The sequence below is a fragment of the Rhea americana genome, unplaced genomic scaffold (genome assembly GCF_003343005.1).
Source record: "Rhea americana isolate MKP2758 unplaced genomic scaffold, rheAme1 scaffold_190, whole genome shotgun sequence".
NCBI classification, from domain to species: domain Eukaryota; kingdom Metazoa; phylum Chordata; class Aves; order Rheiformes; family Rheidae; genus Rhea; species Rhea americana.
Window position 1 is genome coordinate 42,491 of NW_028186039.1, and position 27,586 is coordinate 70,076.

Here is a 27,586-nt window from a genome sequence, read left to right on the forward strand (position 1 = left end):
TTATTTATTTTTATTTTGAAACATTGACAAAACACACCACGTACTGATCTCTATATATAAATTTATATTTTTTTTATAAATTTATATATATCTAAGATCTTTAAACCTTTGTATACTCAGGACACAAAGTTCTGGAATAGTTGCACTGGCTACAACAATAGTATTTCCATTATGAAAACAGAGGAGGTGCAAATATCAAAAACCTCAGGAAATGGAAATCAAAAACAAGTGCAAAATGAATGAAAGTGCAAAAAAGCTTTATCATCACAAACACACTCCTTTCAAAATGCAACTCCCTTTTCCTCCCACCAGGTAACAGCAAGTGACAGGCCCCAGGAGGAGAGGGAAGAGGGGGACAAACTCAGTGCCTGGCTGTTTACCTTCTGTTTGTGTTCAGGATGCTGCCTCCACCCAAGAAACGGGGAGAACAGCAGAGAAGCTGCTAAGTTACCTCTCTGTGTGGCTGCCTCCCCTTCTGGCACTCGCTCGATTGCACTCAGGTCCACAGACTTGCCTTGGCAGGTGGCAGCTGCTGTAAGCCATCAACCCTACCAATTTGGATTTATATATATATATATATATATATATATATATATATATTTTACAGTGCTTGTGAATGATGCAAAAATTGCTCAGGTCTCCTGGAGCAAGAGAGAGAGGCAGCCAGACACACTCTGGGCACAGAAAGTCAGGTTCCTTGCCGAGCCTCAGGCCCCCCCTTTTCTTTGCAGGAACACAGACCTGGGGCTCTCACTAAAACACCTTCCTGCAAGGCTCACTGTTAATATGCACTCAGAGCCATCACCCGGGCAGATACCCTTGGCACCTGAGGCCAGGGCTGGAGGGGCAGTGGCACCCACCACAAGGCRGGAAGTCTCCTATGCCACCTCCAGCAGCACAGGTGGGACTGCAGAGCACAGGCTTCAGGGGCCTCCACTCAGAAATGTATTTTAAAATCCTTCACGGCCTGAAAAACTCTAGCTGTTGTCACATCTCTTGAAAAAGAGCCTCCAGAAGATCTTCAGGCCAGGTTCTGCTCTAGCATCTGCTCCAGTTCCTCAGTGACACTGCAGGGGAGGTGTCCAGGAGGAGCTCTACTAGCCAACAGGGGAAGGATGAAAACTTGCATGCTTCTGCCTTGGCCACAGCTGCCTCGACACTCCCTGACCTGGGGTTCCCCACTGGGGCTCTGTGGAAATGGAGGATCCTGCCATAGCCAGGGTGTAGCCACTCTTCGTTCTCTCAGCTTCCCTGCTGGCACTAGGGGCAACCTCTACTCTCCAACAGGCTGCCTGCTCCCCCAGCTGCCTCCACCTATGGCCCAGGGCCTACCACTTTCCCAGCTGCATCTTTGCAGCAGGCAGAGACCATCACACAAAAACAGTGTCAAGACCACCAGCAGAGGAAATGGCATTGTGATTTTTCTACACTGGCACCCACAAACACCCATCCACACATACATATAATGCTTTGGGTTTGTTTTGGTTTGTTTTGTTTAGGAAACAAAAAGAAGGTTATAAGCTTTAACAGTAAATAGCCCTTGACTATCTACACTCTGTAACTCTCTCCAGACCAAATCAGCAGCTTTGTATCCAACAGACTGAAAGGAGCCAGCCCAAGAAGCAGGTTAACTGCTGCTCGATGCAGCAGATGAGTGAGTGAGTGTGACAAAAATCCTCATAACTCACACTTCCCATGAGGTTGTTTTTCCTGGCAAGCTACTCCCTGTGCAGAGCTTGGACTCAGCAATGTCTGCGCCAGAGACCTTGGGTCCAGCCATGCAGCCAGGGGCCGTGCATGGCAGTTTGCATCTGCTCTTACAGGGAGGTTGCAAGAGCTCAGGAAGGCAGTAACCAACAGGAGCAGCTTCCAGCTGCACCCTCTGGTGCCCAAGGCCAGCACAGGCTGGAGCACCCACCTCTGCCCATCTTGTCAGGGCTCAGGCAGAGTACAGCTTGGTCACCACAACAGCAGAGGAAGAACTGCAACTATGGACAACGTAGTCCTGTGGACCAGCCATGGTTTGGCTTTACAGATCCTTTTCCCCTTCAGCAGGGATCCTGGCAGCTCCCCACCATCTCTGCTCCCCAGGGCAGCCCTGGGAGAAAGAAGACTCTCCCTTCTTGCTGGTTTTAGATCTGATACCCTGGTAGCAATTCCTTACTGTGCACCCAAAGCAAGCACTTAGTCCCTTCCCCAAAAGGAAGAATGACTTAGCATGAGGAAATGGAGCAGAAAAGAACAGGGTTCACAAGGTATTTCCTTATAAGTTCACTGACCAGGCCCTGTGCAAGGGTACTAAGTAGATGTGCCATTCCAGATCACACCTGGAGATGCATCAGTGCACAGTTTACATAGAGAATCTCACAGCTGAAGGTGAGCTCCTCTTCCTCTCTCCCAGCACAACAGCCCAGGAAGAGACTCTCCAACAGCTGAAGAGACCAAGTTTGACACCATTTACTGTGGATTGAGGGTGACTCTGGGAGTGATGGTGGGACTCAAGGACACATATGTTCCTTCCCACTCACCCTCTCTGCACAGCTGGCCACACTACAGTGCTTGAAGAGATGGAAGAAAATGAAAAGGGAGAGGAGAGGGAGAGCTGCCTAAATGAAACCCAAGCACTGACAAAATAAATACATGGACTAGTTACAAGCCCCACATGAACAGCAAGCAGCAGACATTTTAAGAGCAGGTCAAATGTGACTCCAACAATTCAGTAAGAGTCAAAATGCTACATTTCCATGGGAAGCCTAGCACAAATTGACCCAGGTATGAGAGTGGCTTCCAAGGCAGTGTTGCTCCGAGACATGTTCCCCCTGTCTTTGAGCACTGCGAAAGAGGAAAAGATTTGTTTTGCTACTGATATGTCATTCATGGGAATGGGAAAGAAGGAACATCCAGGACTCTGATCACACCATTTCTGACTGTGGAAAGTTTTCAAGGGCCCAGGAGCCCACCTCCAATCACAYATAGCCCAGCCTGCACCGACATCCTTCTGGTGTAACACAGCAGAACCACAAACACCACACAGTCACACTACTGGTCCCTCCACCTGGTGTCTTTGCTCCAGTGGTGACCCACAGGAGACATGCTGGAAGGGATAAAAGACTCCAGCAAGCATTGCGTAAGCATCGCATGTCCTCTCCATCCTGGCAGGTGGTGACATGGCACTACCTGAAGGTGCCTGGGACTCTGTCTGCATCCCTTCAGTCATGTCGGCTTTTTAGGCTAAAAAAACCCTAGACTACCAGGCCTGTCCCCCCATTACAGGGGACAGCATTACGTATTTCCAAACCGCATGTAGTCTTTTTGAAAGGCGCTATGTTGCTAAAAGGATAGAAAAACCTGTCCGCTGCTCAATCTTTTAGATCTGCAGGGAAGGAAACCAGAGAATGAAAGGAAATAATCCTATGTTTCCAATACCAAAGCTTGGGGGCCTTGGGAACACACAAGGAGGCTAGAGAGTGGCTTGGCAGGATGGAGTCAACTAACTTAGGAATTCCTTAGGAACCAAGCTCCAGATCTGCCTATGGAGAAATAGAGGCTTTTTGCCCTCTGCAGCTACCTCAATGCTAGAAATGGGCTTTCTCCTAATACAGAGACTAAAGTGGGTCCGCCTCTCTTTTGTAGAGGACTTTTAATTCCTGCAAGGGGCACAAGTTAACCAAATAGCCTTTCTCCCAGAGATATGCTGGCCCAAAGTGTAAGAGGAAACTGGAGCTTTGTTCTGCATCTGTTCAGCCCTGGCCACATGGAGCTCTGGGCCTGCTTCCTTACAGTAAAGAGCAATCAAACACTTGATGCTGGTCATGGGCAGAGCCATGGCCAGGACATGCTCCCCAGAAGGGGTGAGAGGCTGGTCACTGGTTCCCAGTGCAATGAAAGTGCAAAGCAGAGTTATCATCTGGCCTTAAAAGGGGGGAGTCACAAGAAGTCAAGAGAAAAAGGCAAAGTGAGCAGAAGCTCCTCGAAAGAGCATCCCTCATATGTTAACACAAGTCTCTCTCCAGAGGAAGAGGCTGGGGAGGGAGGGGGAATCTCTCTCAGCTGCTGAAGAAAGACAAGCGTTCAAATTGGTGTGAGTATGCGTGTGGGTAGTCAGCCTCTTCCCTTTCCTTGATTACTTGGATGGTAGTCTCAGTTCTCGGTCCCCTGCACCCTCCATGCAGCTCTGCTGTCTCTGAATACACCTCTGCGCTAGTGCAGTCACCACACTTGGAGCACATCAAAGGTGACTTTCACACCTAGGCAGGCTAGTCCCACATCCAGCTTCTGCCTCGTCAGCCTCTACCAGCACTGGAAGAAAGGAACAGTGTGGAGAGAGAGAAAGAGAGGAAGAGGGTCAGGGAGATGGACTGGTGCAAGAGCAGACATGACGCATCCATGAGGGCATGGGCAGGACATGACAAGCTGCGGGTTGTTGTGGTGGGGGGGAGCGGATCTCTGTCCTGGACAGTTTGGCAGCACTGGTGCTGAGGGAGAGTCTCATTTGGGCCAAGAAAAGTCACTTTAAGGTGTCGTCAGCATTTTTGAACATGAGGATGGCATTGTAGATCTTGAGTGCCGGGCCCAGCTTGACGCTCATAATTTTGACAATGTCAGCCTGCGTCAGCAAGAGGAAAGCCTCGCCGTCGATCATCTGGAGAGGAGAGCAGGGACAAGGGCATTCATTGGAAAGCCAGGCTGCAATTTCCCAGGGACAATCAGTATAGGTACTCCCTGGAGACACGTACATTCACACTCACCTCCACATCTGCTGCAGGGAGCAGACAGCTCAAGTTGTTCCCTTCCAAGCCTTTTGGAGTGTTGTGCCACAGTCTTTTCCCTGCTCCAGGCCACCCCCATTCATATGGAACAGGGCAAGAGCCATGCATAGTGTTCCCATTATATCCCAACCTGCTGTGTCATGTAAGCCAAAACGGGGAATTTACACACCCAGGAACAGGACAGAAGTGTCCCTTCCCAGGGTGGCCATGGAGCTCATGCTGCAGCTAGCCAACTGGCTTGTAGGCCAGACCGCAGCCGCCACAGGACACAGCCAACAGGTGTTTTGCTCTGGGCAAACACCAATCTACTCCCTGCTCCAGCCCTCTGTCTGCATGAAGGCTGCCCCAGCTTGGCTGTGATTGCCTGAGCATCATTAAGGCACAGGCCATTTACTCAACAGGCTGGGACACTCACTGCACCCAGAGTGCTGAGCATCAGCCTGCCCCAGACATACTGCATATGGTGGAAAGCAGCTCCTCTGTAGTTCTGTCCACAGAGCAGCCTAAAAATGATGAACATGCCTGATGATCAGGAATAATGGTGGACTGATGATATAGTGAGAAGGCGCAGGGACGGGGAGGAGGAATGGGTGAGGAAAAAGCAGGGTGAGATTGCTGTCAGGCACCAAACAGGCTCTCGACATTCAGTGGCTGTGCCATGTGCCAAAGGCTGCTGGCCAATCCCTCCCTCCCCCTTCGCTGTCCTGGGCTGCCTGTGCCTGTGCTCCAGCCGATCTCACCTCATCCTTGAAGAGCTTGGCTTGGTCCTCACAACCTGTCAGAGTCTGAACGAAGCTGAAGACCTTGGAACAGACAGGGAGAGCAGTGTCAAGACTTCCCTGAAGAAGAGACTTCCCTGACTGGAAACACCCTGAGCCCACAACTTCACTTTCACAGTGGTGTTTTGCCTACTGTAGGGTAACACATGCCTGTTGGACAAAACAAAGTGCTGCAGTTGCAGCGCTCTCCCATGCCTAGGGGAGACCACCGTCAGATCAGGGAAAGGGTTCTGGTCTTCTCCAGCCCCACAGCAGCAAATGGCACAGCAGTTTCATCTCCAGTAAGCAGTATTCAGCACGGCAAGATGATTCCCACTGAGGGTCCAGGCCAGTGGAAGGACACACTGGAGGGTAATGGGGATATCAGGCAAGCCTGGCAGCTGGGGCTGGCACTCTGGCTACAGAGGTCCAGGGAACTCTCAGGCTCCTCAGCACCTGATGCATGTGCCAGCAGCACTGCACAGCCACACCAGAGGGAGCCAGCAAGTTTTGGAACTGCTTTACCTCATCAATGGTCCACTTGGCCACAGTGGTTGCTGTGATGCCAGCCACTCCTGGCAGGAGCTTGCAGTGCTGCTCCCAGCAGAGGGACAGAGAGCGGTCAGGATGGGCAGACAGGGCAGACATAAAGAGCGACTGATGCATATTGTCTGAGGAAACAGCTGGCAATAAAAAGACATGATAAGGTAGAAACATGAACATCCCACCCCATCCTAAAGGCCAGTGGAGGACCTGGGAGCAGATGGTCTCATGAATCCACACTATCAAGAGCCAGGTTGACTCTTGCATTAATAGGATATTAGTGTATCAAAGGGTCTAGGTAGGTGGGATTGGCAATGGTGAGGGAAGAATTTTTGAGCCAACAAGCCTGGCTTTTCCTTCTTCTTACCACTTCCCATCATTCATTTTCTAAACTAAACTAAATTCTAATGACAAATTTCATACTAGAATGCCATCCTTAATCATTTAGTTCATTTCAGTTTTTTAACAAAGCTTTTTTCTTGTTCTCTGCCCCAGGGAGCCAGGGACATCTCCCAAGAAGAGATCCTTTTCATTTGTTCTAGTGCTGGAGTAGGCACCAGACCAGTCCATGGTAAAACTGCTAACTGCGTGAAGATATGTCCTCTTGCAGTCAGTCAATGTTTTATTTGAATCATAAGAACTAAATGCAAAGCAAATTGTTCGGCATTAATCTTCTGTACTGTGGCAGTAACATGGCATTTCAAAATTCCACTGATGTTTTGTGGTTCACATGTACCCACAGGATAAAGGCACAACACTCTTGTCTGTGGTGGACAGAGGGCATTGGAAAATGCACTGCCATGGAGAGAGGATCCTAATTCCCTGCCCTAATGCACTTATAGGAATCAGGAATATGGATCAAAAGATATAATGAGGGACCAAGCACAGCTCTGGTAAGAGGCAGGGACATCCCCTGTCACAGAGCTTTGACAGTCAGGCCATGAGCTGTGCACAGACTGCAGAGCCCTCCACAAGATGCTGATCTGCACTAGGTCTGACCAAATAGACCAAGAGGAGACCTTTCTCTTCTACCCACCATGTCAGGTCCTCAAGACATGCCTCTGCTCTGCAGTGACATCATGGCAGAGGACTGCACTTACTCTGGAAGTCTTCCTGCTGGATCTTCCGGTACTTTGGAGGTCGCCCTCTGAGGAGACAAGAAGATGGATTTGAAACTCATCTGGGACCACCAGCCTGGGGGCTCTTCTCTGTGTAGCACATAACTGTGCCTTGGTGATGGGAGCAAGGATTACCTTTCAAACCCTGACCCAAAGGGCTAACAGCCAAGCTCACACAAATTGGAAAGAAAAAGCAGGACAGATGCCCAAGGTGACCCAACAGAGCTGGAAGGACAAACCCAGGCTGCCAGTAAGCACACACCCCTGTGGGAAAGGTGCCTCTTCTGGCTTGGTTGTCCCCTTCAAGGATGCCCAGCATAGCACAGGTGCAGCACTGCCTGCACTGGCCTCACCAGCCTTGCCCCTACCTCCCATGGTGCCGAGATTTCTTTCGTTGAGAGAAGCCGATCAAGTTCCTCTTTCGAGCTGAGGCCTCGGTGTCAGATAAATCTGCTTTGAGCCTGCCCTGGTTCTTCTCTGCCAGTGGGCACCCTGACAGGCAGTAATGGGCTGTGAATCTGCCAGTCACGTGTCCCGACCCGTCGCAACCCGGCGTGGGGCACTTCCTAGAGAACAGAGGGTAGGCGAGCGTTGGACTCAGCACAGGGCAGCACAGGGACGCCAGCCAGGCCCAGCGCATTTGAAGGCAGGGCTACTCCTTCACTCCACACCATGGGAAGCCACAGCTCTGGCACACACAGTAATGTCAAAGACCTGATGAACAAATGCCTTGGGTCCAGGGCACTGAGTGCATGAGTTCACAGGCAGGGTGAGTCCAGCCCCTCCAGGTACAAATCCTCATCCCACCTTCCCCACAGCCATAACTGTAACTCTGTGCAAGTCTCCACAGTCCTGATCAATCAGGCCAGTAGGGCTCACAGTAGGGTTCTCCATCTCCCTTCCTTCCCCCCTCAGACATCTAGACTATCCACAGGCCTCAAAATCAACAGAGTAAGGAGGAAGAAGTTTTGTGAGCCTGGGCAGGAAAGAAACTCCTAGGAGCCTGATCTGCCTCCCCTGTCCTCAAGGACTCTCCACCTGACATGCTCCTCTGCTCTGATGCCAGCTTGCCACGCTGGGGTCAGCATTACAGCCTTCCTAACTTCCACAGAAAAAGATCACACAGATGACCTGGAGGAGATTTACTGTCCTGTCTCAGCACTTCCTAGCTCAAAATCTCACAGGAAAAAGCATCCATGAGGGACTGAAAGAATACCATCCTGGAAGCTGGTATCAATGAGCAGTGTCATAAAAGTACCTAAGGCTGTCCCCTACATAGCCCATATGCCCCACAGGCAGATGGGTGTCTAGGGTGCCCTTGGGGGGCTCTGAGCGGCAAAGAGCGGGTACAGAGCAAAGAGCACCACCTCATAAGGAATTCCACCAGGAATGGAGGCACCATGCTTTATCCAGCCCTGGCACGAGGAGGGCAAGAGCTGCCCCTGAGCTGAAAGGAGAGCCAGAATTGAGGTGGTGGGCTGGATGGCAGCAAAGAAGGATGCTAAGAAGCCGTGTGTCCAACAGAGGAGAGGAGGAAGGCCCTGGTGCTGTGACCACAGGGAACCTCTGCCCCTCCAAGCCATGCTGGGGGTTCTCACCTGTGGTGAAAGCTGTACTTGGAGCCCTTGGTATGAGGGATGCTCTTGCAGCCCAGAGTTGGGCAGCCTCCATGGGTAGAGGAGGCTGGTTCCTTTGGCCCTGCACCGAAAAGAGAAACAAGAGAGACACAGTCATAGCCACAGCCCCTGGCAGAGCCAGAGGTCTGTGTTCCCTGCTTGCTCCAAACTGCAAGGACATCTCCAGCTGCCAACTCTGTGAGAAAGGTCTTTCCTCCCCGCCCACCCTCATCCAGCACACATTTCTGCTCATGGCCAGCAGCCAGTGACAACAGGAATCTGGCACTCTTGGGKACTGGTGTGAGGGGCTGCCCCAGGCCAAGGACTTACTGAGAGGAGGCTGCAATGGGTGCCCAGTTTTCAAGCACCAGCCTATGGGGTGGATATCCGGATGATCTGCATCGATCCAGAAATCATAGACGTGGCTCCAGCCATCAAAATGGATCTGGGAAACAAGTGGAAAGGTCACCTTAAACCTCAACGCATCTTCCGGAGAAGCACTGGAGCCCTCCAAGGTGATGGCAAGCAGCAGGGTAGAGCTGAACTGCAACAGAATGCTCTGCTACCCTCTCAGATCTGAGCAATGAGACTTGCCATCCTATGTACTTAATGCTTCCACAGACCTCCACATACTTTACCACTGCAACTGGCACAGCAAAATGGAGCAGAAGTAAGCCAGGACAGTGTCTGGATGCAAGTTCAGCACTAAGACCCAGAACCCACCTTTATTCTGTGATCTTCTACGTCCTCCACACTCGCCACTCGGATCAAGGCAGGAGTCCTTCTGTCCACTGCCTCTAGCTTCATGTTCACTAGGAAGCCGTGGGGCGGGCGCTGAGGGTAAGGAGCACACCAGGTCACTGAGGAGCAGGACTGTGCTCTGGGATCCTGCACTCCTTCCCCATTTTTCCACCAACACATGCTCCAAAACCTAGCTCCCCACCTCTGACCCTTCTGGGGGTCCTTCAAGCCCCAATGACAACCCCCAAGCTCGCAGTTAGAACCAGGAGAGAGTAGGGATGGATTTCCTGGATCTGAATTGGGATGACACAAGATGGGAAATCCCTGCTAAGAGAAAAAGGCCTCTTGAAGACTCATTTTGTGGATTCACATTGTGGCTGCAGCTGGCTGGACACAACTGCTCTTACTGCAATTGGAGACAAAAACCATCAAGCAAGCTGAAAAGATTTCCCATCACCTGGCTCTTATCCAGCCAAGGAAGTGGTCATACTTCTCATTTTTCCCAGTTTGCATCTACTTGCCCAGTATAGACCTGATTTCTGCACCCTGAGTGTAGATTTGAAACCCAGGCTGTGGCAGGAGCACACTAAACATCACTTTTCATAAAAACTTAGATCTGATGATGGAGAAAACCTGAAGGCCTGCCCAGGCACAATGGAGCGGAGGATGGGGCACTCACCACTTTAAAGGCCCAAGCTGGGACAGCAGATGCTCCAGTTTCCTTTAGGTACTTTTCCCAGCTGAAGTTGTCAGGGTCAGGATAATCTAGAAGGGAGAATGATGTGCAGGGTGAGACACACACGCCTGCAGGAGAACAGCAAGTATCCCACAGTGTCCTGCTACCCTGAAGGACCAAGCAAGCCTGCACCAGGTATGTGAAAACCTGAGATACATCAAGATGTGCCACTATTTTCTAATGGACCACAACATACAGAGTGCAGAGGAAGCAAAAATGTCTGGCCCTGCATTGGGGCCTCCTGACTTCTCCACCTGGCCTAAGAAGAGTGGTGCTGCACCTGAACACAGGTACAAGACCCTTGGCCAGCATATGCTGTCTCCTTGGCTGTGGCCTTACTCACAGAAACCTCCCAGGCCTGCAGGTAAGCAGAAGCTGTGGGGTTTAAGCCCCTGGGCACCTCCCAGGGGAAGCCTGCCCCCAAGTGTAGGCTGTGCTCCCTGGTCACCTACTCACCTTGAGGAGGTGTGAGGGGTTTGCCATGCTCCTGACACCATCCGACTGGATGGATATATGGACTGCTGGGGTCACACCTGCAAAACACATCTGTACACTTATGCGGCAGAGACACCCAGCTCATCACTGCTGGACAGTGCAAGCTGTCAGCAACTGGGGCAGGCCACCTGGTGGCATAGCCCAGGCCTGTGTCACCTGTAAAAGGTCTTGCATGAGCTTGGGTCTTTTACAACACCCTCAGTCCTGAATAGCCCAGAGGACTGTGGAGTCAAGAGCTAGAGCAGGGGGACTCCAGCTCATAGCAACAGGGCATGAACCCTGACAGTAAGTCCTGGGTGCAAGCTCCACAGTGGAGCTATGCAGAAAAAAGTAATGCTTTGCTGTGGGGAGACACGTTGTGCATTTCAGAGCTCGGAGCAGGCAGAGTTGAGCAGCTGGGGAGCTCAACTACTGGTCAGTACCCCCAAATAGATCCTAACTACTCAGATGCTTCTGTTTCACGGGTCTGCCCTGGGGCACAGCACACAGGGGACACTTCTTGTGACCAGTATCACCTAGCAAGGAGCAAGCAGCAAGGGTCAGGCGTTTAAAATGACTGGTGCAGCAACGGCTACAGAAACACAGCTCTTTTGGCAGTGAACTGAAGCAGGCAAGAAGAGAGAGAAGGTCTGCAGGCTTTGGCTATGAGGCAGGATGGATGCAGGCTTGGCCTTGAGTGCACTGATCAGCCTTACCAGCCTTGGCCAGCCTCATTTGTGACCTCTACTCCCACAAGGGCACACACCGTCTGCCCATGGCCCCACAAGCTCAGTTGAAGCTCAGGCCTTCAGCCTTTGCCTTGGTGACATCGTAGGTGGCCCCGCCTGACACTGAAGTGGGCTCCAGGCCCAGGTCAGGGCTTGTTTTAACTTCACGTTAATGGGATAGACATGCCTACATCCCAGGAAGTAGCAAAGTGACATGGGACAGGAAAAGGTTTCTCCTCTAGCACAGGTAGGCAACCCTCTGCCCTATCAGGCCACCGCTGGCCTGCCTGTAGAGGCATTTTGGGACTGCCCCAGAGCACCATCAGTCTTACTGAAGCAGCAGCAAGACTTCTTGTCAGCACTGGTGTCCAGGAGCCTCTGTATGCTCACCAGTAGTCATAAGTATCATCCCAGTTGTCAAAGTGCACCAAAAAGCGATTGTCCACCACGTCCGTCACTGTGGCGACGCAGATCAGGGAAGGGTTCATGCGGTCCACAGCTTCAAGCTTCATGCCTACCTCAAAGCCCGGTGGAGCCTCGTGCTACAAGGAGAGAGGTCAGGTTTTGCTCATGCCTGTGGTCCCAGCTGCTCTCCTCACTTCCCTCGCCTGTGGCAAACACAGCATCTCCCCAAACCCTCTCACAGTTAAGACTCAGCCTTGGCCTCCAGCCAGGGTCTGTGACCATTTAGGGGTCCCAGAGAGCAGCACCTTCCTGTGCACATAAGAAAACGGGCACAGGGTAAGTAACTTGGCTTGGCCACAAAAGAAAGGAAAAAAAAAGTCTTCAGACCCTCAGGATCTTCTATAAGCAGTAAGATCCAAGACAGCAGCAGTCTCCAACTTATATTGGCTCAGATTTGGTCACAAAATACTTGCTTGTAGTCATGCTCCTCCACTGTTTGCACCTACTAAATCCCCTGTGCAACAAGACCTAGGAAGGGGTCCTGCATCCTACCTTGTCTTTATTTCTTGGATGAAAAATCTGTGCAACACACTGCATCATACACACTAGTGGGATCACTGTAGCAATCATGCATCTCCACCTTGGCAGGGATGCATCATTTCAAAGAGGAGGATTTAGACATAATAAGTAACTTGGAGAGACTGATTTATCACTAGGTTGAGTTTCCTCTGCAACTAACAAAGAAACCATCAGCATTTAGCATTCTACTGTATTCTCCCCTTCCTTACCCAAGCTGCCATAGGAAAAATAAAGGTCAAGAGAAAACAGAGACAAAAGAATTATACTGATGAAACATTAACTGTTGGGAGTTTTTCTTTTGGCAAAACAACAGATTGGAAAAAAGGCTAATTCTTCCCCACTAGTACATCTGGGAGAGCTGTAACTGTACATGAGATGGATTCGGTGTACGAGACCCCCTCAGTTTTGAACAGACCAGACTAGCATCCAAGTTGCAGATCCTCAGCAGCAAATCATAGCATGTCTCATTAAGCAATGCCAGCAGTGCATTCTCCTGGCCCTTTGTACTGGGGGGATCAGAGGCATGGGGTGGATGTTGAAAAGCCCAAACTAGGGGAGGGATTGGGCTGGGATAGATGGGAGGAAGGTTACACTTGAACCTGTAGGCTCTGGCATGAAGGAAAAGCTGCTACTCACACTGTTTCGGATCACAAAGAGGTGCTTAGGAGCTGCCTGAGCCTTTGTTATCTTCAGGTAGTTTGTCCAGCTGAATTCTTCTTCCTTATAACCTACAACCCCTCAGGAATGGAAAAGAGAGCAGCCTGTTCATAGAGAGCAGCCAGAAGGCCACACGTCTGAGCCCAGCCACCCCAGTCTGGCCAGCCCTCCCCCCACTAAGGCTGCCTCACTGTGGGAGAATGGGCCCTAGGGCACCCTGGGAAACCCCACAGCCTGGCCACATCTGGCACAGACCAGTGGTTTGTTTCAGAGGGATGCTGAGAAATGTTAGCGTTGAAGTGGAAATTCAGTGCTTGGTTCCTCCCTGGAGGACGCTGGTCCCAAATCTCTTTTGGGGCATACTGTGTTCTGCCCACAGTGCTGCAGCACAGTGTCATCCAGGACAACAGGGCTTTGCCTCAAAATGGGAGCAAGCCAAGCTCTTTAGTAGTGACAGGCACCTGCAGGGCTGTCCTGCAACAGCCCCAACATTGCAGCATCCCTCCTCTTCTCCCTGGAGCCACCCTGGCCCCTAGCTAACCCTCGCAGTTTGACAGTCTGCTCCTCATCCCCCTGTTCGACAGGGCCTGTGAACCCAGACTCTCTAGCTCCTTACCTTTGGGGGGCTGGAGTTTGTGCCCTGTCTCCTCAAACCAGCCAGCAGGGTGGATGTTGGGAGAGTCAGCATTCAACCAGAAATCATGGCATTCAGAGTAGCCATCAAAGTGCAGGCGCATCCGGTAACCACACACCTACCAGCAGGGAAGGCAGGAGAAGGGAAGGACCATGAAAAACTTGCTGCTCTGCTTAAGCACAGCACACACCTCCCTCCCCACCTAAAATCTCAAGTGTATCATTTAGGGAAACCAAAAGTCATATTAATAAGCCAGCACATGCCAATCCCAGGAGGTGTTCAGCATGAAGCAAGGTAAGTGTTGAGACATCACAAACCCAGCTCTATACACTGGCATAGGCACCTGCAGGGCTGGTGGAACTGGACAAGAGACAACGGGCACAAACTGAAACGCAGAAAGCTCCATCTAATCTAAGGAAAATCTTTTTTACTGTGAGGTAACTGAGCACTGGAACAGGTTGCCCAGAGAGTTTGTGGAGACTCTGTTCTCAGAGATATTCAAAGGCTGTCTGACATTGCCTTGGGCAACCTGCTCCAGGTGACTGTGACCATGACTCTGCTTGAGAAACTGGTTGGGGCAGATGATCTCCAGAGCTGTCTTCCAACCTCAGCTGTTTTATGACTCTGTGAAGTCATATAGTCGGGCACCTTGCCAGATCCAGCAAGTGCAAAGGTTCCCATTTCTACATCCGTGGAAGATTCCAGCACAGAGTTTTGACTGAATGCCATGCTGCTTCAGTGAAATCTCTTCAACAGCCACTGCTGTATAGCCATTCTCCCTGGTTCCCTTTGGGCCCTGGGAGCACTGAGAGGCAAGGCTGGTCTGGGTGCATGACATGTGGCTGAGCTAAGAACCCCAATGACAGTGGGCCTCCACTGACAGAAGAAAAGGGATATGTCCACACCATCCATCTCCAAGGGTCAGACCTATCTGAACGGCATCAGCTTGAAGTTAAGAAGCTGTTGTCATTACTGTGACCTCTCTGCCCCATGGTGAAGCTATGGTGTCACCCTGACACCCTGTGTCAGTGTGATGGACAGATTAACTACACTGGGACATGACAACTGCTCCACAGTGTTATCTCCTGTCCTCTACAAATCAGCAGGAAACCTCCAATTTCCTTGACTGAGGTGCAAAAGTGCCAAGTCATTCGATGCCCAACAGTGCTGGCAGTGATGTGCATGTGAGGGCTCAAAGCCTTCCACCAGCCTCCTTGCAGAACCTTCTCTCCTGCTGAGTTTTTCGCTGCCCAAGTATGAGGAAGGGAAAGAAAGAGTCAGGAGATGCAACCACAAAGCTGGAGGCGCCTTACCTCAGCCACGGTAAGGATAAAGTACATAGATGGGTGCTGCGGATCGATCCCCTCCAGTTTCATCCCCACTTTAAAGCCATTCTTGTGCTGGGAAGCTACTTGGTACTGGAAACAAAAATTAATCTAAAATGTAAAAAACAATACAGGTAAAGGGGAACAATCTAGAACAATCCCACGGAGCAACCATCAGGTAATGGGAGCTTCTGGGCCTAGCAGATGGTGGGCAACAGGTTATGTCGTCAGCCAAAATTTTCTCTGTAGAAAAACACATTCTTTCATCTACCTGCAGGTTTGCTTCTCCCGTTGTTGGCAGGGCAAGATGTCCCTAGGACACTAGTCCACTTCAGAGCTGCACAGCACTGGGGCCATGGGAGAGCGGGGACACCAGGGTTTGGGCTCCTCTCCTGTGCTGGTGAGCATCCAGCCAGAAACAGAGGCCCACCCCAGCACACGGCTTCCCAGAGCACTCATGCACAGGCTCAGGGAAGGCTTGGAAGGGTTCCATCACCCTTCTACAGCCACCAAAGTCTCCTATGCACACATGAGGTGCAGGGCTAGGGGACAGGACCCCACTGGGGAGCAGGAATGGTGATAAATCACAACTAGAAGGCAGTGGGACTAACTGGTCACCTCTGGATGGAAGGAAGGAGCTTGTTTACTGCACAGAGCCCCGCAAAATAGGGAAGCAAGGAAGAGAGGAGAAAGAGAAGGGGTGGGGGAAAAAAGGGAAAGAAAAGAGAAGATGAAAGAGGGAAAAAGACAGGAAAATCCCAACTCACATCCTGGAAGAGATCTAAAGGGGCAGCGACAGCTTTCTGCTCCTCCAAGTAGGACGCCCAAGACCAGCCTTCTTTCTTCTCCTCGCTGGCACCTGAGCGCAGCACAAACGCACACACAAGAGGCGCTCCTGAGGGTGAGCTCCAGCCCCAATTCCTGCCTGCCTTGGGGCAGTGCGGAGCGCAGGTGAGGCCATGGGTCCCACCGGGGCCACATCCTGCTCTCGCACATAGTGCAGCATCCCTATGAGGCTCAGCATCACCCTACCAGAGCCCCCTCACCAGCAAATCTGGCTGGCTGTCCGACAAGGGACAGAGTCAAAAGGTCCCCTCTCACACAGGTGCCCATGACCCCAAATGTCCTCTGTTACTACACAAGTGCTCCGAGAGTCCTCAGGGGAAAAACTATCCTGTGCAAAGCCTACAGCATGTCCAGAGACCTATACAACCACTCCTCCTCCAGCTAGTACATCCAAAATGGTCACAGCATCCAACAGGGAGGTCACCTCCAGCTGCAGAGGTGCTCCTGGCCAGTCAAGCTTGCAGTAGGCTAACCTCCCACTACAGCTAAGGCAGAGCTGCTCTGGAAGCACCAGTTCTGCTATCCTCTGCTCTGAGATACCCTTATAACCCCACCTCAGCAGACCAGGGCCACTCTGATGCCCTAGGGATGCATTTACTCTTTACATACTCATGAAAGAAGACAGCATCCCCTCTTTATGGGCAGGGAGGTTTCTCTTCATGCACTAAGCCCCCTTGGGAAGGCCAAAGAGACCTTGCCCAAAGCACACAAGACATATCCAAAATCCTCTGCTCTCTAAACACCCTCTCCCTGCTCCTTAGCATCTGAAGGGATTCTGAGAGTGTGAACCCTAGTCTAGCACAAAATAAATTGCAGTTGCATAGCATCCAGGGCAGGTAGTCTTCTGCAGGGCAGGCCAGGAATGTATGGGGAAAACAGATCTATTCCTTTCTCCTTTCTTCCCTCAGGTTTAGAGGTGGCAGAGAAGGAAAAAATGAAACTTGTGGAAGAAATCGAAGCAGAGATTCAGTGGGCAAGTATACTAACTAACAAAGATACTTTATTTAATGCTCGAGAGTGGAAAACACCTGTATTACTATCTAGCATATAGAAAAAAACATGGAAGGCTTTTTTGGGTAAGTACAAATTCTGCACTTCTAGACAAATGCACCTAGAGATGAAACTCTGATGCACTGAAGTATCCAGGTGTGTATTTTGTCCACTGATGTACCTCTAAAATAGGAGAAAATAAAATACTGAAAATTACAAGGCTCAATGATGCTTACTTGTAAGCAATAAGGAAGTTTACATGTTCAGGGCTCAGAAACAATGCAAGTAGAAACCTGTTCTTCCCACAGAGAATGTCTGTAGAGCAAAGGACCTGGTAAGTGATTATGAGCTCCCCATTTAACAGGTTAACTCAGTGTAACATCAAGGATTGACTTATTCTAATAACCAGGTCCCCGTTAGAGTCCCTACACTTGGCTGTGGAGGGGCTTCCAAAGTGCAGCAGGAACAATTTCATTTCAAAATGACTCTAAAAGTGACCTTTCTCTATTCAAGGAGGAAATTTTCCCCATAAATGTTTATGTCCAATATTTTCCCAAGTTTTACTTTCTTCCCTATCATACTGTAAGGGAAAAGCAAACACTGCATCCATCAATCTGTCTCTTTTTCCTCAGTGCCCACAGCTCTGTCTTCAAGATCTGCTCCGACACAGTCCAGGAACAGCCAACCTTGTGAGATGAGACAATGGCAAACCTTCAGGCTTCAGCAGCACCAGACCTACAGGAGCAGCCCCCAAACCTTCAGGGTCTCTGGGTCATGTAAGGGATGTTTCCCATGAGACTGTCCAAAGTGGGGCAAAGCCAGATGCAGCACACAGTCACACTAGAGCTCACAACAGCATCTCTCAGAGCAAAATGAGATCATCACAAACAGCATATTCACAAGCAAGTAATAAAATCAGCTCCCAATGGGAGGGACCAGAAAGCACTGTACAGTACGGCCCAACTCCTGAAAAAGATACAGCTGCACACTTGTAAGGATGCACCCACGGAGAGAAAGAGAGGAAGGAGAGAAAAGGAAAGAGACAGGGAGAGCAGGACCAAGCAAGCAGAGGAGCTTACAAGTCTTCAGGAACAAGTATCGGTTCACAGCACTGTGTGTTTGACTCACTGCTGGAGCACCATAACATTAGCCCAGTTTCTCAGCACTGCAGAGGAACCCTGCAGCCTCTGCTGTGTGGCCCCACTCACTTCTGCACAAGTGAGAAGGGGCCATGATGGCAGAGCACTCACCCCACAGCCCACCCAGCCCCTCCATACCGTGCTGGCTCCCATTCCATGCTTCAACATCTGGATTGCTGATGGCAGAGTCTCCTGCAGAGTTTTTCCTCTCTTCCTGCTTTTCCTCCTATGCATGAGAGGAGACAAAACAGAAGCTCATCATGTTGGAAGTCATGGACTCCTGTACAGAGACTTACACTTCACTCTGTACCCTCATGCCAGTGCCACAAGGGGCCTCCACAACATTCATGATTTGGATGATGCTTAGCCCAGAAATGGGTGTCCAAGAGCATCTAGTGATGGAAACCTGAGGGGTATTTTGGTGGAGTGGTAGCAACCACACCTGTTGTGAATCTGCTAAAGGCAAGGCTAGCAAGCACAGCTGTTCTGTGCCTTGTCAAAGCCACTCTCCCTTCCTCAGGATATACATTATATAGTTAGCAGACAGATGCTCTCTTACTTCAACACTGAGTTTGCTGGCTCAGACGCAAGAGATCAGTTGGGAGAACTCAGCACCTATAACCCAATCAGGGTTCGCCCAGTGCTGTATAATCCAGCACGTTCAGCATGCCAAATAGCAAGCTAAGTGTCTAAAAGCCACGACAATAGATGCATTCAAGTCTTTTTGACATTAGCAGCTTCTGGTTACCACTTTGACACATAGCTGATTTGGTGCTGAAAAGCACTGATGAGAATTGTATGCTCTTGCACCAGATACATGAGTGGTCTTTGGCCCATCCCAGTATTGTCATATATGCACACACACACACCCTCCATCTCCCTACCATTTGCTCAGATTCATATTCTTCCTCTGAAGGGCTCTGGTAATCCTTCCTCTTCCGTTTCTTCACTGGCTTGAGGATTTCGGTGACGCTGGTGCTGCTGGCAGAGTTTTCCACAATGACAGACCTGCATGGAGGAAAGGAGAGTAAATCACTGCAGCAGAGCACGTTGCAATAGTTGGGGTGGTAGTCAACGTCTACCACCAGGTAGTCAAGACTGCAAGAGAGTGACTGCTGGAGAATCACTGTCATGCCATTTCTTACAAACGTATACATTCTCATTCCTCCTGACTAATGTATCCAATCCACTTAGAGAAAAGTTGACAAGACGTTACAACCAAGGGACAGGTCTGAGCCACCCTCACTTGTCAGAAACCTGGACCTGGGGATGAATCAAAGGGATCTAGGTTTGTAGCAAGGCTCTAAGCTGTATCAAAATTACTCAGAGATGATGGAAATCCAGTCCTGGGAATCACATTTTGCACTTAGTGACACCCCTGAGAACATGTCTGTAAGGCTGCGGGTTGGAAATCCCCTCCTGACTCATGCCTGCAAGTGCAGTTCAATCTTGGAGCACCTCTTGCAGCATCTCTGGCAACAATCCTGTACTAGTAGCTGCCTATTTATGAGGCCACAAAGTAAGCAGGAGAAAATCTGACTTCCTGCGACTCCCAAGGCCCCTGAGGACAGGTCTTCATACCCCTAAGCTGCAGCCAGGGCTCCCTATCTAAAGGAAAGAGGGAAACAAATGGGGTCCTCAGCACCCGCCAGAGAGAGATGCACTTGCATCCCTTGCTTCAGCACACACAGCAGGAAGGGTAAACAGACAGACAAATAGTTACAGCTCTGCATGGACTCCTTCTCCCTTACCTTTCTTTGAACTGCTGGTGACAGTGCTCACTGCAGAAACCCCTGCCTTCCCGGGCCCCATCTGAAACATGTCTCCGGCCACAGGTATCACAGTGGCACATGCCCTCTGCTGCTGGCAGCTTGGGCTGCTCTGGTATATCTGAGTCAGGAGAGACAGAAGAGGAGCAGTGAGGCACAAGGATCAGCGAGGGAAGGAGAGCAGGAAGCAGTAGATATTTGCCTCACTCAGGGTCTAAGCCAGATAATACCTGCTGCAAGATGGTACCAACCCCAGAAGTGCCACAGCAGTGCCCTTACCCTGAGCAACAGTAAGACTGTCCCTGCTGGTGGGAGGCACCTCTGAATCCCCGTCTTTCTCCGCATGACTCTCCTTTATAGGTTCCACTGGAGGCATCTTATCAGCACTCACCACCTTCAGTGCCCCATACTCATTTATCCGAAACTATGGCACAGACAAAAAAAACAGAAGGAAAAAAGTTAACAAAGAAGATAGAAATCTAACACAATAGCTAGTGTGTATATGTGAGCTCTGACAATGAGAGGGACATGGTGTCCAGCAAGGGGACAGCTCTCCCAGAAGCACAAGGCTGAAGGTAGCAAAGATGGAGCCAAATACAGCATTGAAGTCACTTCTCCTGCTGTCCTTCTATGCAATCTCTGCTGGCTGTTGAGCCTGCCAGGCCAGTGTACTAGCAGGGACACACATGCCTCAAGGAAATGGATAAAGCACAGGACAGAACACAACCCTTAAGCCTCCCCTGCTTTCTGCCTGCACTTAGGTGAGACCAGCACCAGCTGGCAGCATCAAAGGGGCAAGGCAAAGATGTGGTACCCCAGGCCTGAGAACAGCTGAGAGACTGGAGGAGAGAAGGTACACTTTGTGAAAGCTGTTTCGTGCTACCAGGCCCCCACACTTCCTAGCCGCAGTAGACCTAAAAGCACGCCACGTCCTGACAAGTGCAAGGCCACTGTTTCCAGTGTGAATGCAGGAGACTGGGCAACTCCACAGCACAGCTTGGAAAGGCAAGACACCCTGCCCAGTAAGCAGCATCCCTCTGCTGCCTGCGCAGGCAGGATAGACCTGCCACAGTGCCACAATGCCATGCACATGCTCTCCCTGCTAAGCTCACACCACCGTGTTGCTGGAATAGGGCACAACAGCCTTGCAGAGCAGGAACAGCTTGAGGGATGCAGGCACTGCTAGGGGTGCAGGTACTGCCAGGGTGGCCACGTCACAGCTAAGTGGTCCCTGGCCAGCACAGAGCTGGGGGCTACCACTGACAAAGGCAAGCAGCTGAGGGAGGCAAACATGGCGGGCCAGGTTTACACTTACCCGCAGGTTACTCCCAGGCAGAGTAGCCACCCCATCTTTCCACTCCAGCACACGGACTGTGTTGCAGGTCTGCACCCCACTGATCTGGGGGATGACAGTGGCTGTGATGGGCTCATTCCCTGCTCCCCTCTCCGGCCTTTCGGCCCCTGTGCTTCTCTGTGGCTCCCGTGGAAATCGCTGGACTTCTAAGGTGCTTGCAGGAAGGCTGATGGTAGTAGCATTTGCTTGAGATAAGAAGAAGCAAACAACCAGAGAGACATAAAGAAAACTCTTTGTAGATGCAAACAAGACACAATGGCAACACAGCAGCCCCAAGCAGCACAAAGTGATGCAGAGGGGACAGCCTCCCCACCAGGGCCTGTGTTGTAGGCAAAAGTATCCATGAGCAGGTAGTGAGATTCAATGGGATCTGGCAGCTTCTGTTAGGGGGTGGCACCCACACTATCCACATTCAGGAGGGTCTTACTTTAGCTTCACCTCAGCCTGTTTCCACAGCCAAGATGCCCAGTTGTGGCAGGACTGTAGCAGTGAGTACCTGGATTGCATCTTGCAGTTTAGTTTCATTTTCAAAGGACACAGTGTGCAGGCCAGGGTTGCTCTACAGTGCCAAGACTCAAGAAGCACACGAAAATGGGAAATTTGTTTCAAAAACCCACTCCTTATCTCACCTAAATACAGGCACATCCAGGCTGGTATGGGCTTTGCCTGCACACATTCTGAAAGACACTGGCCACCTGGACCTAACATTCACGTGTTAGGGTGAGCAGCCCTAACACGGCAGCTCAGGCATCCACATGCATTGCCAAGCAGGCATCCAAGCTCAGCACATCATGCTGCAATGGAACAGCAGCCCTCAAAGATTAAGGCTTCAATTTAAGATTTAGGAGATTTTGATCTGCCACAGAAATGGTGACAGCTGCATAGCTTTGTTTCCCAGGCCTTGCAAGGAGCACAAATAAAAGCAGAGTGTGAAAGGAGCGATCCACGGTCAGAAGGCCGTGCAGGCAGCAGATACAGAGGACAAGTCCACACACCTGGTATGATGAAGGCTGTTGTTGGAAGGTGGGTGCTCTGCACAGTGCTCTCAGTGGTGACCATATGGACACTGACTTCCCCAGCAGGATTTCCCTTTGTGCTTCTTACAACTTCCATCTCTGCTCTGCTGTCCATCACCTTGCCCGGTCATGGAGTGTAAAACTGGAAGTAAGGAAGAAATTAGGCTGGGTAGTACAAACCTGCCAGAGGAGCAAGAAAGAGACTACAGAGGATGGTCCCTTTTCACTATCTCCTAGCAGGATACCCTGTAAGACCATTAAAGCACCACTTAGTGAAGGAGTGAACCCAACAGAGAACAGCATGACAGTCACTGTTGGTACCAACATGATCTAGGAAAGTCTTTGCTGTGAGATCACAGCTCAGAGTCTGCAAACATCAAGGGTTTTTTCTTACACGGCACTGCCAAAGAAGGAATCAATGTGGCAGGTCCCACCACAAGCAACAAATGTTCCTGGCTCTCTCTGGGGTTTGTACCACTGTGATGGGGCCTATAACTGCTGGTTTGGGAATCCTTACCAGAAAAAGATAGAGGTCCCTGACCTCCCCTTTTTTAGGTGGAGGGTGCCTGGCAATTATTCGAGCTGACCCTGAGCTGTGAACTGACTTCTTGGCTTGACCTTGGACCCACCTCATCATCATGAGCTTGCCTGGTGATCTGGATTCCCAGTTGAACCTGGCTGTCATCCCTGGCCTGCCTCACTTGGGAAGTGCCCACTCCCAGCTGGCCACCCTCAGAGATGGGGTGGAGGTGAGGCTGCCCTTTGGGCTAGCCAGCAGGACCACGCTCACATCTTGGTTATGTTTCTGCAACCTGAATTTGAAAGAGAAGGAAGCTATGCGGAAAAGGGGAGCACTGCACTGAAGCGCTGACAAATAAAAATATGCTAGGCTACAAAGTCTCAAGTCTGGAATTTTGAACCCTGAGACAACAATAAAATAAAAGTTTTGTCATAACCAGACTGAAGAGTGCAATGGTGGACTCATGTAAGGCAAAGATTTACTTTGGGAGCCAAATATTCTTTTTCTTCTCTCCTAGAATGCTGCCACATTTGTGATTGGAAATATTTCATCTTCAGCTGATAAAAGACCTTTAACATGCTCTAGGGGCAACATCAGAAAGGCACTGTTAAGTAACAAGAGGACTGAAAGGAGTAACTCAGCTAGACACCTGAATCCAACCAAAAGCCAAAATGAATCAGGCAGCCAATCTGTTGGGATGCTTCCTAACACACACCAGGCACCTATCTGCTCTTCTAGGTACTTAAATCGGATATATAGCTTGATTTGTCATTTGGGTCAAATGTTCCTAGGTCAGCTTCTAGTTTTGTGTGGGCAGCTGGCTTTTTCTCATTTAAACAGGACTCAGTACTCTAAAATGCCTATCGAACAGAAAGCAAGAGAGAAACAACTAGTTCCAGTGTCCGAGCTAGGTGATGCTCAAACTTGCCTCACTGCTGTACAGCAGTCTAGTCTGTGAACGTAATATCAGTTAATAGCACAGGAAATAAAGACAAGTAATTATCATGCGTCGAACACTTTCTTTGCAGGGCTGCATGCTGATTACGTTCAGACTGGTTCTTTTTTGCCTTAAAACCCGGGGAAATAGAATGAATTTGGATTATAAGACTGCACCATCATTATTCCTTAAGCTGTAATAACTTAATAAGTGAGATTTATGACTCATGTACAGACAGTCCCTCCTCCATCAACCTGCCAGGACAGGCCTTGCTGCAGCAAAGGCTACTTTCCCCCACTCCATCCCACCACAGTCAGGCAGCCCAACTCAGAGGTCAGGAACCAGCCAAATGGGGCTTGAGGGAGACCGAGGAGCCTCTCCAGCCCACAGCCCTGCCCTGTCACTCTGTTGTCTCTTTGCTTCTCAGTGGCAAAGGGTCTGTGCTTCTCCAAGCACCTCTGGCCAGTGCCACACTGCCCTTACTGGGAGAAACGTTCTCCTAATCCCTTGCCCATGTTCTTGCCCTTTAAGCACAGGTAGAGCACAAATCCAGTAAACAACCTTCCCAGCACATGTCCTGCTCCATTCCTCAACAGAGTGAAGACTTTGAGGGTTTGGCTTTCAGCTCAATGCCTTGAAGTTACAGACATTTCAAGCCATGTTTTTCTCCTTTTAAGATCCACAAGGCAAGATGGGCCCCAAGGTATTCCAAGACCAAATACAAGTAATGAGAACACCGTTGCAGTGAGCAAGTACGTTGCTGCCGCAGCTGAAACCCAGTGACTTCAGGGACTCCCAGTTCTCCTCCCGGCCTGTGGTGGTGTTAGACAACAGTTCACCATCAATGTTTCTGGCATCAAGCATAGTATACATTGCTAAACCTGTAATTGAGGATTTCTTAGATTTCCCCAGCACAAACAATCTCAAATCCCAGAGTATTGTTCTGGACACTGGTGCTGCAAATCTCAGCAGCTGCGCTTGCCAAGCAGAGACAGGCAAAAAACCAGAGCTCCTTCCCTATGTCAAAGGAGTGAGAATCAGACTTGCAGTCAGTGTTTGTAGCTCACAGTTTTCAAAATAATGGAGTTTTAACCTCAAACCTCCCTCCCCCCCAGGGCAAACCAACAGATTATGAAATATTTTGGGTGGAAAGTAGCATCTGAGGAAGAGAAAAACGAGAGAGAGAACAAGCTTCTCTGTAAAAGAACACAGCTGTGGCATGGTCTGCCTTAGCATTACTGTCGTGGCAGCAGTGAAAGCACTGGCACACTGCCCTTTCGGCAACCCTGTGCCCTGAAAGTAGGACCTCTGACAAATAGCCCACAGCTGAGACAAGGCATAATTTAGCACCCCTGTTGCTTCAAAGCCTTGGCAGGTACTACCACCCCAGCAGATTTTTCAAAGGGATCTCCTGCAAGCTCTCATACTATCAGTGAGGGTCATTCTGGTTGGAAGAGACTTCAGGAGGTTTGCAGTCCAACTCCTTGCTCGCAGCACAGCCAGCTATGGGATCAGACCAGGTTGCTCAGGGCTTTATCCAGCCTGGTCTTGAAAACCTCCAAGGATGGGAAATGCACAACCTGCAAATTAGCACAATCCACAACTTAACACATTCCTTTTCTGGGGGGTTGTGCTAGATGATGAACAGAAGTGTGTTTATTTTCTTTTCTTAATTTGGTTGGGATCTTCAAAAGCGGCTGGCATGCATGTGCCCCAGAAGTCTGAGGAAACTCTGCTGGCCCCTGACAGGATCAGAGTTAAGCCAAAGCTTTAGCAGCTTTCAAAGATCTCACCACCCAGATTTCAAAATATCAATCAATTCTAGAGATGCAAAATATTTTTGACATATCAGTGAAGTCCCGAGTTCTCCATTTTTCATGGTATTGACCCTAACTCTGTATGTCTTACAGAGAGTGTACCCAGCCTGCAATTTAGTCCCCAACAAGCCTGCAATTTAGTTTCTCCTCAGGTTATTTTGCAGATAGCTATAACTAGGTGCAGCCGCTCCCTCTCGTTCACCTTCTGTTGAAGGACAGCAAAGAACCTCAGGCTCCCATTCTGGAGTCCAACAGAGAAGCAAGGAGAAAAATCATCCTAGGAAAGGCTAGCCCCACAGACGAGACTGATCTGTAGTCTCTCCAGAGACCACCACAACATGCTATCTAGAAGGAGGAATTTCTCACAAACTCCAAGAAATCTTTCACCTAGAAATGCTCTCTTTTTTGGCTAACTTTCCTCCAGGAAAGTAGGTTTTGCAAGCACTTTCTCAATGTATGAGTATGTATGTGTATACAGCCATCTGTCTGCAACCAGTTCAGTACTCATCAGCCATTTTCAACCAATTTTGATAGTGAGATGGAGGTCTCTAACACAGTTTCTGTAATAGTAAAACCTTCAAGTTTGGGAATCAAACCATGTGAATACAGAACAGTCTCTCTAATATTGCCCCTCTCCTCCCCAGGAAAGGCTTCAGCATGGAACATCAGCCAAACTCACTAAACACCAGCAAACAGCAGTGTACAAATATTCTCACATACTGGGGAATCAGACCACAAATCACACATTTGAAGGTAATCAGACTGCACTTGTTATGCTGCACACAAAGTTTTTATCTCATCAAACAAAAAGCATTAGCTTTTAGCACACCAGTGCCCTGAGCTGGTGGCACAGGGATTTGGAAAGTAAGTGTTTCTACCATTGCTATACACAAGAGGCTCCAGTTCTGCCATGACCCCACAGCTACCTTCTTACAATGTTGCAGAAAAGCTGTAGGATCATCTGCCATTTGCAAATAGTGAGGATCTGTTCAGGGTAACAGGGCATAAGGGAGCATGGAGAGTATCAGCTCCCAAGCTCAGAGACACCGCACAGCCCTGAAAGCCAATGCTTTCTAAAAATCAGTCCATTCGAAATATGCATGCTTTTTCATGGTAAAATCAGCTTAGAATAAACAGATTTAAAACAATATTAACATGTATATTGGCTTTGTGGTTTCTGAGGTTTTAAAGTTATTTTTTCTGAGGATTTCTTCCTCAGCCGTAACAGACAACTCCTCCTCTAACAGCAGCTGAGATGCGGACTATCTCCAGTGGCAAAACTTGTGGTTCCGAAACAGCTAACAGAACAGAGACACTTGGAACTTTTCTCCTAGCAAATGTCAAGTGTCCCCAAAGCACCACCCTCCCGAAATGGCCTCATGCTGCTGCTGAGGCCAGAAAGCACTGTGAAGCCAGGGTAGCTCTGATTAGATATGGGCCCCGGGCCACCATGGTGGGATGGACAATAGGACTGCCTGTGTCCCACCTCACATGTGTGCTGCCACAGGTCACTGCCTATGTAGTCTATGCCAACCTGGATGTGGGATGCAGCCCTGCATGGAATTAGGGTATAACGCAGTGTATTTTTTTTGCACATGAGTACAAGTTATTGGTAGGCAGCAGCATTCAAAGAGAATTGAAACATGGTCCCAAAATATCTCAAATTGTCCATCCTTTTCATCTTTTTGCATAACTAATAAGGAAATAAATTCAGAGCCAGTCCTAGAACATGCAGGGCTTTCCTTCCACAGCCTGGGCTGCTCGGCATCCCCTGGGGGAATGCAAAGTCCGCAAAGAGCACCAGGGGGACAGCAGCTGCTCATCCCCTTCTCCCTAGCAAGGCCACCTGCTCAGGGGGGATGCGGCAGCTCAGTGCAATCCTCAGCAGCTGGCCAAAAACTTCCTCTGAAAGAGATGAAACCCACAGGTAATTTCGGGGGGTGGGCAGTAACACCCACCCCCACGTTATAGGTAAGGCTTTGTGCGGAAATAAAATGTCTTTGTTGCACATAAATGTAACGGTCACAGCACGGTGCAAAACCGCCCCTCTTCCTCCATGTTAACAGTGTGCAGAGCCGCGCGGCGGGCAGGGCAGGGCAGGGCAGGGCAGGGCAG

General features: G+C 49.9%; 1 protein-coding gene across 2 annotated transcripts; it reads right to left on the reverse strand.

Annotated features, from left to right (window-relative positions):
• L3MBTL1 (L3MBTL histone methyl-lysine binding protein 1) lies at nucleotides 1-22,339 on the reverse strand. 2 transcript variants are annotated; one of them, XM_085302587.1, is made up of 21 exons: nucleotides 22,177-22,339; nucleotides 21,143-21,366; nucleotides 20,107-20,251; nucleotides 19,810-19,948; nucleotides 18,943-19,066; nucleotides 18,197-18,284; nucleotides 15,851-15,942; nucleotides 15,072-15,176; nucleotides 13,741-13,876; nucleotides 13,104-13,195; nucleotides 11,874-12,025; nucleotides 10,738-10,814; nucleotides 10,225-10,310; nucleotides 9,528-9,638; nucleotides 9,135-9,249; nucleotides 8,787-8,886; nucleotides 7,557-7,754; nucleotides 7,171-7,217; nucleotides 6,053-6,210; nucleotides 5,510-5,572; nucleotides 1-4,642 (listed from the first exon to the last, which is right to left on the reverse strand). In XM_085302587.1, exons 1-21 carry the CDS (start codon nucleotides 22,310-22,312, stop codon nucleotides 4,508-4,510), a joined length of 2,523 nt encoding a protein of 840 aa, XP_085158713.1. In that variant the 5' UTR covers nucleotides 22,313-22,339; the 3' UTR covers nucleotides 1-4,507. The 2 variants fall into 2 exon arrangements, with proteins under 2 accessions (XP_085158713.1, XP_085158712.1); XM_085302586.1 differs by having other exon boundaries at nucleotides 13,104-13,204.
• Nucleotides 22,340-27,586: the final 5,247 nt, after the last annotated feature.